Consider the following 11,883-nt stretch of genomic DNA (forward strand, 5'->3'; position numbering starts at 1 on the left):
GAATTGTATTTGGAAGGAAAGAAATGAAGCTGTGTTTGCAAGAAAGAGTACCAGTCATAAATCTGAATTTATGGCTGAGATGAAGAAATTTGCTTTGCAGGGCACAAGAAGAATTGAAGACACTTTGGAGAAGGGCAGGACCATGCTGGAGTTTATGCAAGACCGCAGGTGGCAAACCTGGCAGTCAAGGATTGAAAGGATCTACTCATCAACCAGATTTCATATGATGCAAGGGATCCTTGCTGTAACCATTAGAGAAGCGGAATGAATCTCACCTCTGCTGACTTGTTTGGATGCAAGGGTCTTCTCTGTAGCACTTATTCTTCTATGGATTTTTTTGGTTTAGAAGGCATTTTGCTCTCTCCTTTTTGGAAAGCCGTATATGTAATAGCCCCACTCTAGGCTCCACCATAGAGTTGTACTTTTCTTGTCCTTTTTAATACAAATTTCCTGTTTTTTCAAAAAAAAAAAACTTGCAAATTTCTTGACTTAGTTAATATCTTTGCGCAATTTCTTTCCTTAGTTAATACCTTGGGACGGGGCTCTTACCATCGTGTACCTACGAGTGGAGAGAGGGATTTACCTACCAGTTACCAACCTAAAATGCATGTCCGAGTTGATGCTACACACGTGCGGGCGCGTTTGGTAGACGCACGGTACGCTTGCTGGCACGCTGCGTCCACACGACTGCCATGTATGGAAATGTGTAGAGCCCCGGGAGATTCGAGGGTGCTTTTCCGCCGTCACCTTTTGCATATAATTATTATTATACACATATCTTTACACCATAAAAGAACCCACCCGAGCTTCATCTTTCAGTGTGTCAAGGTGAGCATAAAAGAACCCACCCGAGCTTCATCTTTCTTTCAGTGTGTCAAGGTGAGCAATCAGATATTTGTTTTGCATGTTACGGTGGCAATTAATTTACAGTGCTTTGAATTAATCTCTCTTTTCCCTTCATGACATACATGCCTGATCATTTGCATGTGGGTTTTGCTTTGCTCCTCCATCATTAAAAAGATCCTTAATTGGTGAGGGTTAGCTTTACCTTAACATTAAGGAGTTTTAATTAAGCTCTAATTTCTAACTGTTTAATAATATGATAGGATTTTGAAGGTTGATTAGCACTCATTATTTGCAGAAGCTGCAACATGCTGCCTTGTTGCCCTTGCATTCAATACCATGCAGCACGAGATAAGGCTGATGACAAGAAAAGGCATGGTGATGAAGAGAATACAAAGCAACTTGGTCAAGCTCAAGAAGCAAACGAACCCAGTGTAATTAATGGGGCCATGAAACCTCGGCCACAAGCTATGAAGGATTCTCGCCGCGACGGATGGAAGAGTGCTTCCTTCATACTTGGTAATTTTTGATTTTATGCATCCTTTAATGGTGGTTGATTTAATCCTACAATTCAAATCATATGGAAAATTAATGTAGTACTTATCATTGGAATGTTTGATACATGATTGCATGCTCAACTTTTGCAACACCTTGCAGGCAATGAACTTGTTGACAGGATGATAAATGATGGCTTGCATTACAATTTTGTCTCCTACTTGAAGGATGTTTACAACATGAGCCAGGCGGCAGCTGCAACCTCAATCATCCTCATCTTTGGCACCTCTAACTTGGCCACATTGATCGCTGCCTATGTCTCCGATGCTTTTTTAGGGCGATTTTGCACAATTTTGTGGGCTTCCTTTTTGAAATTGGTGGTAAGTGCCTTGAACACTTGCATCTGGCATATATCATAAAGCTTTCTACCTATGGATATATGTAATGTGCCCAACAAACATGCTTATACATACATGCAAGGACTGGAATGCCATTGAAGGAGGCTTGATTATAACATAGCTAACCTTGAATCTGGAGCCCAAATCCTGCACCTTCAACGAGCTCTCTAATATAATAGCACTGGACAGATTATAAACGGTGCCATCAGTGTTGCTGAAAGACTAGAATTTTTCACGACGATGAGGACGAGTTCAAATCTACTACAGCCTTGTGCCTGTTTACTTGGCCAAGATGCTTGGTTTCTTCCTTCCCACCATGAAATCTCCATCCTCTCAGAGGAGCCCCCTCCAAGTGACCTGCATGGTGTCCTTAAAGTTTGGGATAATCCACATGGCATACCCCATCTCATGGCAGCACGAGCATCCAAGCATCCCTTTTCCCTAGAATGCTCTACTAATTTCTTAATGAGACAAATGCATGGTCTCCTGGTTGGTTCTTGTTCATCTGATGTCATTTTAATGACTTGTCATCAAGAACATCATCATTTCAAGCTGAAGCGTCAGATGAATAGCTAACTCACCATTGGGCCTCATTTACTTGTGGTGTTGAACTCCACCACATTTTGTATCTTAAACAAAAAAATGTTGCAATCAAGGACATCATCAGTTCAAGCTGAAGCCTCAACTGAATAGCTCACAAATGGGCCTCATTTACTTGTGGATTTGAGCTACACTGCAGTTTGTATGTTAAACAATAAAGACAAAATGGCAAAGTGGTTTTCACAATAAAAAATCAATAGAGTAAAATTAGGCACCCAAAACCGTTTTATTCGTGCGAAGCCCTTGTAAAGAAGTACCCACCCCAAGTGCTAGAACCAGTAGAGTAAATTTAGGCTCCCAAATCCGTTTTATTCGTGCGAAGCCCTTGTAAAGAAGTACCATTAAGTGCTAGAATCAGTAGAGTAAATTTAGGTTCCCAAATCCGTTTTATTCGTGCAAAGCCCTTGTAAAGAAGTACCCAGGCTTCTTCCTTTTGAGTCCTCGACACTTGTGTTGTGAAAGGCATCCTTTTTTGCACCCACCTATGGTGCTGTCTCATGATGATCAGTATCCATCCGATGCATCACCTACAGTACAGACCCCTATTCCTGACTACCTTCTTATAACCAGGCCTAGAAGGCATCATGCTCACTTACTTCTTCCTTTTGAGTGCTTAAACATTTTTTGTGTTTTGAAAGGCATCCTTTTTTGCACCCACCCAAGGTGCGGTTTTATGATGTTTAATATCCATCCGATGCATCACCTACAGTACAGACCCCTGTTCCTGACTACCTTCTCCTAACCAGGCCGATAGGGCATCATGCTCACTTACTTCATGCCTCACTTCCTTCATGCTTAACCTATAGGATCCCTGTTCATAACTACTGTCCATCTTATTCATACAAAGTGTTGTAAAAAAGTTCCCATCCTTGGTGCTCTTCATGCTTAACCTATAGGATCCCTGTTCATAACTACTGTCCATCTTATTCATACAAAGTGTTGTAAAGAAGTTCCCATCCTTGGTGCTCTAGTTCTTCCTTTTGGGTCCTTTCATAGCAACCTCTTGTTGTAAAAGACATTCTTTTGCACCTGCCTATGGTGCAGTCTCACTACCTTCCCATACATATGTATAGAAAGCATGATTGCTTCAACTACAGGGTCCCTATTCATAGTTACCTTCCTATGCCCATGTCTACCGTCTAAGGACTCTAGAAAATCATCATGAAGTTGAATAGACTTTGGCCATCATCTCCAAGATCTGTTGCTTGAGGTCTATGAGCATGGGTCAACTCATCCTCCTTCAAGGTGGCTTTGAAGGAAGCTCACCCAGGTGGTATGTACCTCCATCTTTGCAACTTGAAGTTGTATCCAGTTACAAAAACCTCCATCTTACGGTCTAATTTCTAATGGAGGCAAGTTGTCTAATATCCAGCCATCTATATATGACTTGTGACTATTCACACATGGACAAAGCGATTGATGGATGCCTACATTAAGCTATTAGATTAATTATGTACTAATCTCATCTTAATCATCTTCTAATCACCTTCTAATCATGTTGATCTTGCATTTGATCCACCATAGCCCACTCTTGCTTGCATTTCAACTTATACACCCACTTACAGCCAATAGCTTTCTTGCCTTTCTTACAAATTCCTATCATCTAATATCCAAGTCATCTATATATGACTTGTGACTATTCACATGGACAAAGCGATTGATGGTTTCTTTCTTGCAAATTCATATATCAAGGAAACTCCATGCTCTACTGTGTTGAGAGAGAGAGAGCCCAATGAACACCCACTTCTCACATATCTTGGGGAAGAATCTAAAGTGATGCGTATCATAGGACTCCACTTGTGAGATGTCTTGCACAACTGATGAGAAGAGGCTCCAAAGAGCTGCATGATCTCAAGCACACCTAATGTCTTGCTTATTCTATACGCACATTAGCCAATAGTTTCCACATGGTTTGGAAGTGTCTCAGCCTTCCCGATTTATTTGGTAGCCAACATCATTTGGTGGCTATGAGCTCTTATTTTACTTACTTTCTTGATCATAGTGAAACCATTTTCTCACACCATAGCTTAGACCAGTTATGACAATAACACTCTCTTGAGTCTCTCACACAAACACATGGTGTGTGCTTACTGTGTACCACGTCTCACATGCTGAAGGCATCTCATAGACCATAATTTGGTCTCCAGAGGATGGTAATATATTCCTGTGTGTGTGTGACACACACACACACTTTTTTAGTAAAAAACCAACACACGTGCACACACACACACACACACACAGAAAATCACTTCATTGCTTATTCTTAGTGTGCTTCCACAGAGTACTAACATTGTCTTATCATCAAACTTCTTGCTAAACGTGGAAGGTCCATGAGTTTGTTATTTGGAAGAAACGAGGCCTAAGGATAAGCACACCTGATAAGAATCCTTAGGGGAACTTGAGAAATGGATAAAGATCTTGGTGACTAGTGCCTCCGACTTCTTTAGGTCAATGATGTCAACTCTTGGAGGCACCCACATTTTGCACTCAATAGAGAATATGTCTGGATTTCTTCTGCCTTTGAGATGCTGTGTTACTCATAGAAGTGGTCTTCATGTCATTGCTAGTCACGAGGGCCTGAGGTTTGGTGGCTGGTGCTCTTAGGAGATTGTAGGTGAACACTCATGAGCATAGGAATTGCAGAAAAACTTTCATGCAGCATTACTTGGAACAAGCAAAGGATATACATCCAATCCCCTGATAAGTCTGCAACACTCTTGTCTTTTGTGTTTGTGAGCTGAGAGAAAAACTATAGCTTACTGGTAGCTCAAATTATAGATAGAAAACTTTTCGTGCAGCACTACTTTCTCCATTATCCATGCTTGGCGCAGCATGAGGATATTCATACGGCTTATGCTGCCCACGTCTCTGGACGAGGCTGATAGACAGCCCGTTATGTGGAACGACCTCATCACAGATGACTATGGGAGACCACTGGGTGCAGCAGGGACATGCAGGCTGGGGGAGGTGTTCAGCAACCACTCTTGATTGGAACTTCAAAAATCTTCCAGGTTCCCATAGAGATGTATCTACTCAAAGGGGAGAGACGGATTGCACAGATTGATGCTATTAGAATTTGTGCATCTCATTTTGTTGTGCGGGAACAAGCCTTATATTGGAGCAAATGTATTTATCTCTTTTTTATTAGTCATGGGCTGATTTAATGCTGTCGGCCACCTTCATGATGCAGTCGGCCAGTTCATGGTCTCCTTTATAAAGGCCTCCTCCTCTCATCACTTGCATTCATCCATTCACAGGCACATTGCTCTACACTTATCTGCTGGCTGGTATTGCCATTGTAAATCCTCATGCTATAATACGAAGATGTTCATTGTCTGATATGTCTCTGTTCTCTGTCTCTCCCCTTTCCTATGTTTTGTTGGATAAATGTAATCCCAACTCCTTAGTCCAATTTAAATGTGGTTGATAGGCTAGTGGTCAGTGGTTGGTGTGTAAAGCCTACAAATGGTTGGTGCATGTTGTTCATGCAACTCATGCAACTAAAAATAGGGTAGAGGAGTCTCTAAATAAGGTACAAGTCGTGATCAAGTGATTATGTAAGTTTGGTTCATGTCTAATCACAATTAGAGTCTTATTGTGTTAATCTCATATCAATGTTCTGCATATACCAATTTTTGTCCCTCATATTCATGATGTCTTGTACAATCTTTGATCCACCTTGAGGATGTTTTAATCAATCTTCATAGCTTAGTTATCAAATCTAACATGTTTTACTTCCACATTGTGCAACTTTATCATGGTATCAGAGGCTCAGAGCCCAGGATCTGGCCCTCCTCGCATCTTGTTGACGCCTTGCTGCTGTCCTCTCTCCTTCATCTGAGTTTTCTGCAAATCTCCCCTCTTTGGTGGCTTCAAGTGGCAGTCCAACACTTGGCTTTTGCATTTCTGTAGTATTGCCCCTTGTTCATCAGCATTTTCTCTTCTGATGCTTTTGCCCTGCATTTTCCTCTTGGAGTCCAGGTGCATTCTAGGGAGGGCTGCGGTGGTGATCGGTAGACTGTTTTTACAGCCTGGACAGCAGCTGGATGTATGTTTCTTGCTTATGGTGCAACCCGACAAGTGGCCCTTCCCTTCCCTCCTAGTGGGTGTTTCTCGGAGGATTTTTGGTGGATCCAGTTTTGTTTGAGAACTACTGGAGAGTGGTGGAGTGCTAAGATCATCGGTGGTACAAAGGCTTTCTTTCGGAGGTTTGCTCTTGCCGTCGATATGGGTCCCCTCATGGAGGAGGAATATGTCCTTGCTTCTTGGGGGAAGGTAAGGTTCCCTCCTAGTGGACAGGATCAAGCACTTCTACAATGCAAAAGACAGGACTAAGCCACTGCTACTCTTTGGAAAGAAGGGTCATTTGGCCAAGGATTGCAAGACCAAAGGTAAACCCACGCCAGGGACAAGTTTTCAAAGAAAGGAATGATCATATACAGGATAATGACTTTGATAATTCCAGTGATATTTCTGGTGCCCCCAAGGCTGCAAAAGCCAAGGAGGACCTAGATGGTTAGCTTCTATAATCATGCAGATAGTTTCCTCCCGTGTGCTTCTAGCAGAGGAGGCTTGTGGGCGGGAGAGGGGACCGTCACTAGCCCCGACTTTTGTTGCATGGGACCAATCTCGCGGAGTTCCAAGCAAGTAAAATATCTGGCGAGACAAGTTCATTTTGGAGCTATGGACTGGATGTGTTCCAAGTCTATTGCTTGGTGTAGCAGAGATTATGGACTCCATGAGTTCCAAGTTCATTGTTCGATGGCCTTTGAGATGTGTTCACTGTCTACTGCTGGGGATGATGGGCACGGTGTTTTTTCGCAAACTCATAATTCTATATCTGGGGCCAAGCAAATTTCTTTGCTGTTCAGGGTGGCATTTTTGTTTCGAGGAGCCAGTTTGGCAGGTGCTCTTTCCGAGGTGTATCTGGTATCTGCATTATTGGAGTGTCCATCGTTGCATCTTCATCCTTCAGACTTTTGCACACTATGAGGTGTAGAGGGGGTGTTAGAATTTGTGCATCTCATTGTGTTGTGTGGGAACAAGCCTTATATTGGAGCACATGTATTCTATCTCTATTTTATGAGTCGTGGGCTGGTTTAATGCTGTCAGCTAGTTCATGACCTCCTTTATAAAGGCCTCCTCTGATCACTTGCATTCATCCATTCATAGGCACATTGCTCTACATATATCTGCTGGTTGGTATTGCCATTGTAAAGCCTAATGCTAGAATACAAAGATGTTCATTGTCTGATAGCTCTCTCTACTCTGCCTCTCTCCCTCTCTCCTATGTTTCTCTTCCGCATTGTGCAACTTTATTAGATGCAGCTATACCTAACCACTGGATCATTCATATTTTCACGTATGTGCATCACCATTCGTGGTTGGGTGTTTTCTCTAGGACAGGTGTGCCCCTTCAGGTGAAGGGACTCGCAAGTTTGGAGGAGGATGGGTTTCCTCTTTTCTACTCTACATTCTGGATGGCGGTTGGATAAATGTGATGTATAGGAGGTCACACCTGGTTCTATGATCCGTCCAGTGAGAGTAGTAGGCCGCTATGGGAAGCGGTGGTATGCTGGCCCTTTCCCAGGGATAATTTTTTGACTCGTGGTGCCTTTGGGTTTATGGTGGATGTCCCATCAGAGAATTACATTTGGACCTTGGAAAGTGGGAGTGGATTGATGCATCTAACCGCATGATGAGTATACCTTTGGTTAGAGCCAGAGAGTCCCCACTATGAGGCCTCACTGGGAGACATATGGCATTACACCCCACCTTCAGAGGAGATTTTGGCAGAGGCTATGGCACTCGTATGGGAGCAGCCAGATTTCCTACTTTTTTTGGTTGCTTTTACATGGTGGGCTGTCCACCAACCAGTGGAGATCCATCCTTGGTGTGGACCCATCTTGCCCTAGAAGCCCAGCTCCATCGGAGATAGTATTTCATTGCTTATGGGAGTGCTGAGGGGCACAAAGAATTTTGAGTTTCTATGACTCAGCTTTTGGGCAGGCTGAGTATTGGCTGTGTCTATGTTACTTGGGGTTCTATTGCATGGTTGACTCAGTCTGGACCCCAGCTTCTCTTTGAGGGTAAGGGATCGGGCCTGGCTATTCTTGTCCAAGGGGGCGTAGCACAGAGATGCCTACTACAGGATATCCTGCGGTTGGGAGATACATTGCCTCCACAACATATTGACACTGTCTGGGAGATTATTGCTAGTATCGTGGCATGGCATATTTGGAAGACCAGATGTTCACAAGCCATTGAGGGAACTCAGATCTATCTGCAGCTTATGGAGTGACATTGTTCACACAATCTGATGGCCACTTGGGCCCTTATACAAGGACCTTCTAGAGCTGCACAATCAAAGTGCAATTGTTTTATGAGACAATGGGACCGTGGCATATTCTTTTCCATGACCTCTACGGGAGTCTTATGACAGCATAATTCCCCAGATTGACTGAGATCTCCCTACCTTTTGGTCTGAGGTCTCCCTTTTGTATGATTCTATTTTACTTACCAGAAGTCTATTTTCTGGGGGGGGGGGGGGGGGGGGGGGGGGAATGTGAGAGTAGGTGATGCTGTTAGATGACAGTCATAAAAGGCAGCCGTGTGCCTCTGCTAACTTGGACCTGCCCTAGATCATATTGCAAATGGAAGAGGGGGTATGGGCTGTATGAGATCAGATGGAGAAGAGAGTATGTATGTGATATGTGTCCTCCGTCGGTGTTCAAGATATGTGGATTTGGCCCTTCAATAACCTCTACAAGCTAAGTCCATTGGTGGGTGATGTGCTCTCCAAAGGAACTAGGAGTCTGTGCCATATTTTTTGTGTGGATCATTCCACAGGTCTCAATGAGTCATGGTTGTGGCGTGGATCATTCCATGGCTCTCAATGAGCCATCCAAATGCTTCTGGGATGTTCTAGTATGGTTCTCTCTTGATATGAGACATAAGTAATGTGATTGTGTGCCATACTCTGTAGGCCTCTCTGAATTGTCAAACACAATGCTGAATGGTCTCTGACGTTGCACCCATTTCTTTCCACTGGCTGATGTGCCTGTCACCAAGGGATATTAATCAAAACCTTCCAGCTTTTACCAAATTCAACGACCCCAAAAGGAAGGGTGCATCACTAGTAATCTGGTGATTCTGTGATGGTACAAGGATGCATTCAGGTGTCTTACTATGAAGATCATTCCAAGCATGCATTGGGCACTTTATTTTGAGTTTTTCTGCGCAAAGAAATTTGGTTAATGTTTCTGATGCAGGGATCTCTTCTTCTCATGACATCTGCCCTTGCTGGCCCTCTAACACCCCCAGCTCATATTCACGCATCAGCAGGGCAGCTCACATTTCTCAGCTTGGCTCTATGCTGCATTGTTCTTGCAGTGGGAGGGATAAGGCCCTGTTCATATGCGTTTGGAGCTGACCAATTCAAACGAGAGGACAAGATCAACACCCAGAGCTACTTCAACTGGTACTTTTTCTCTCTCTACGTGGGATCCTTGATAGGATCCACAGTGCTGGTCTATGTGCAAGACGATGTGGGATGGGGCTGGGGCTTTGGAGTACCTAGCATTTTTGCAGGCTTAGGAATTATCATCCTATTGCTTGGCATTCCCCTATACAAGCATGTTCCCCCTCTGGGAAGCCCATATGCAGGTTTTCTTCATGTCATGGTTGCAGCAGTTTACAAGAGAAAGGTTCCCTTGCCACCAAATTCTGATGATCTGTACAGAGGTGCAGAGATGGAGGATCCATACAATACCAAACTTTGCCATACAGACCATTTCAAGTGAGTAATTCATTTTTCTCATAAATTAATCTTGTGCATAAAATTAACATACTTTGCACTAGAGAGCAAACACCTTAGATACATATAAAGTATACAAAGTATACCTGTGCATACGTGCATGCATACATATACACACACACATACATATCCGCTTTATAATAGACAAGTATATAATTATTCTGATGTAAGTGTACACAGGCATTCTTCACATATAAATGTATTTACATATAAATGTTCACATGTTCACATATAAATGTATTTACATATTCCCTATACATATATGGACATTCAAACATATATGTTGACTGTTTTTATGCATACCATCCATGTGAGCATGTGCACGTGCATGTGTGAAGGGAGTGCAGAGAGTTGTAAATGCGTGTGTGATTGTTAGCGTTATGATGTCTATGTATTACCTTATGTTAAGGCAATACAGTTGTGATAAATGTATGGATGTTCTTTGGTTTGATAGGTGCCTAGACCATGCTGCAGTCAAGACAGACAAGGATTTTGATGAGCACGGCTTCTTGAAGACCCACTTCAGTCTCTGCACTGTCCAGAAAGTGGAGGAGCTCAAAGCTTTGCTCAATTTGGGACCCATCTTGGTTATAGACATGCTGGTGACGACAGTTTTGGCAGACCAGATGGGTGGCTTCTATGTCTTCCAAGCCCGAACAATGGACCGCCACATGTTTGGCCACTCATTTCAAATACCTGCAGCTTCCATCATTGTGTTCACATCCCTCACCCATGTGGTATGGGTGCCCATCTATGACAGAATGATTGTACCCAAGTTGAGAAAAATGACTGGAGATCCACGTGGTATCACATTGTTGCAAAGGTTCGGTGTTGGGATCTTCTTGTCCGTGCTAGGATTGTTGGTGTCTGGCCTTGTGGAGACTAAAAGGAGGACCTTGGCACGCCAACAAGGTGTTGCTCTAGCCCCCAAGGCTACTGTGCCCCTCTCAGTGTTTTGGCTAGCCCCAGAGCTGTGCATCAAGGGCTTGAGTGATGATTTTAGGGCAGTTGCCCAACTTGAGTTCTTACACAACCAATTACCAACAAACATGCATGCCCTTGGAGGGGCGGTGTATTGGTGTAGCAAGGGACTAGGACACTACGCAGGCATCATATTATTGCAACTTGTGCACAAATTCTCAAAAACGCATTGCCACGAGGACTGGCTTGCCGACAACCTCAGCCAAGGGCACCTTGACTATTTCTTCTACTTGCTTGCCGGTCTGCAATGCCTTTTCTTCATTGTTTTCCTGGTCATCTCGCGCTACTACACATACAAGCAGTAGCCATTTCCACATTTAAGAGGTAGAATGTGGTAACACATGTAGCCAGTTTCAACATTTTAAAGAGGTAGAATATGGTATACATGTTGGATTTGACGAATCCATAAAATAATGGCTTCTTAATATTGGCTGAATTTGGATACTACACCAATTCCAATGCTTTATGAATTATCACAGAAATTTATAACTTTATACTTTTGCTTATCTTATGGCCAAACCCAATTTCAATGCTTCATAAATTGTCACAAAATCTAGACACTGCATACGTTTGCTAGCTCCCATTCAAAGTTTACACACACAAAATCTTGAATTTCTCAACATGCAGCTCTTTACAGACAAGGCCCTGCAGACAGGGGCAATTGAGATGGTTTAACCATGATTCTCCTCCATGATAATCAATACCCACATTGTTGTTAATATGGGTACACCTATTATATATATGGCACCA

General features: G+C 43.1%; 1 protein-coding gene across 3 annotated transcripts; it reads left to right on the top strand.

The window, feature by feature from the left end:
- The first annotated feature begins 728 nt into the window (after positions 1 to 728).
- On the top strand, positions 729 to 11,683 carry LOC147613291 (protein NRT1/ PTR FAMILY 8.2-like). 3 transcript variants are annotated; one of them, XM_086782579.1, is made up of 5 exons: positions 729 to 828; positions 1,142 to 1,362; positions 1,501 to 1,718; positions 9,608 to 10,134; positions 10,607 to 11,683. In XM_086782579.1, the coding sequence occupies exons 2-5, from the start codon at positions 1,152 to 1,154 to the stop codon at positions 11,436 to 11,438; spliced, it is 1,788 nt and encodes a 595-aa protein (XP_086638705.1). In that variant the 5' UTR covers positions 729 to 828; positions 1,142 to 1,151; the 3' UTR covers positions 11,439 to 11,683. The 3 variants fall into 3 exon arrangements, with proteins under 3 accessions (XP_086638705.1, XP_086638703.1, XP_086638704.1); XM_086782577.1 differs by having other exon boundaries at positions 828 to 879; XM_086782578.1 differs by lacking the exon at positions 729 to 828 and adding an exon at positions 888 to 1,031.
- The last annotated feature ends 200 nt before the right edge of the window (positions 11,684 to 11,883 follow it).

This window comes from Cibotium barometz, chromosome 44 (genome assembly GCF_041138505.1).
Source record: "Cibotium barometz isolate CiBa-2024 chromosome 44, ASM4113850v1, whole genome shotgun sequence".
Lineage (NCBI taxonomy): Eukaryota > Viridiplantae > Streptophyta > Polypodiopsida > Cyatheales > Cibotiaceae > Cibotium > Cibotium barometz.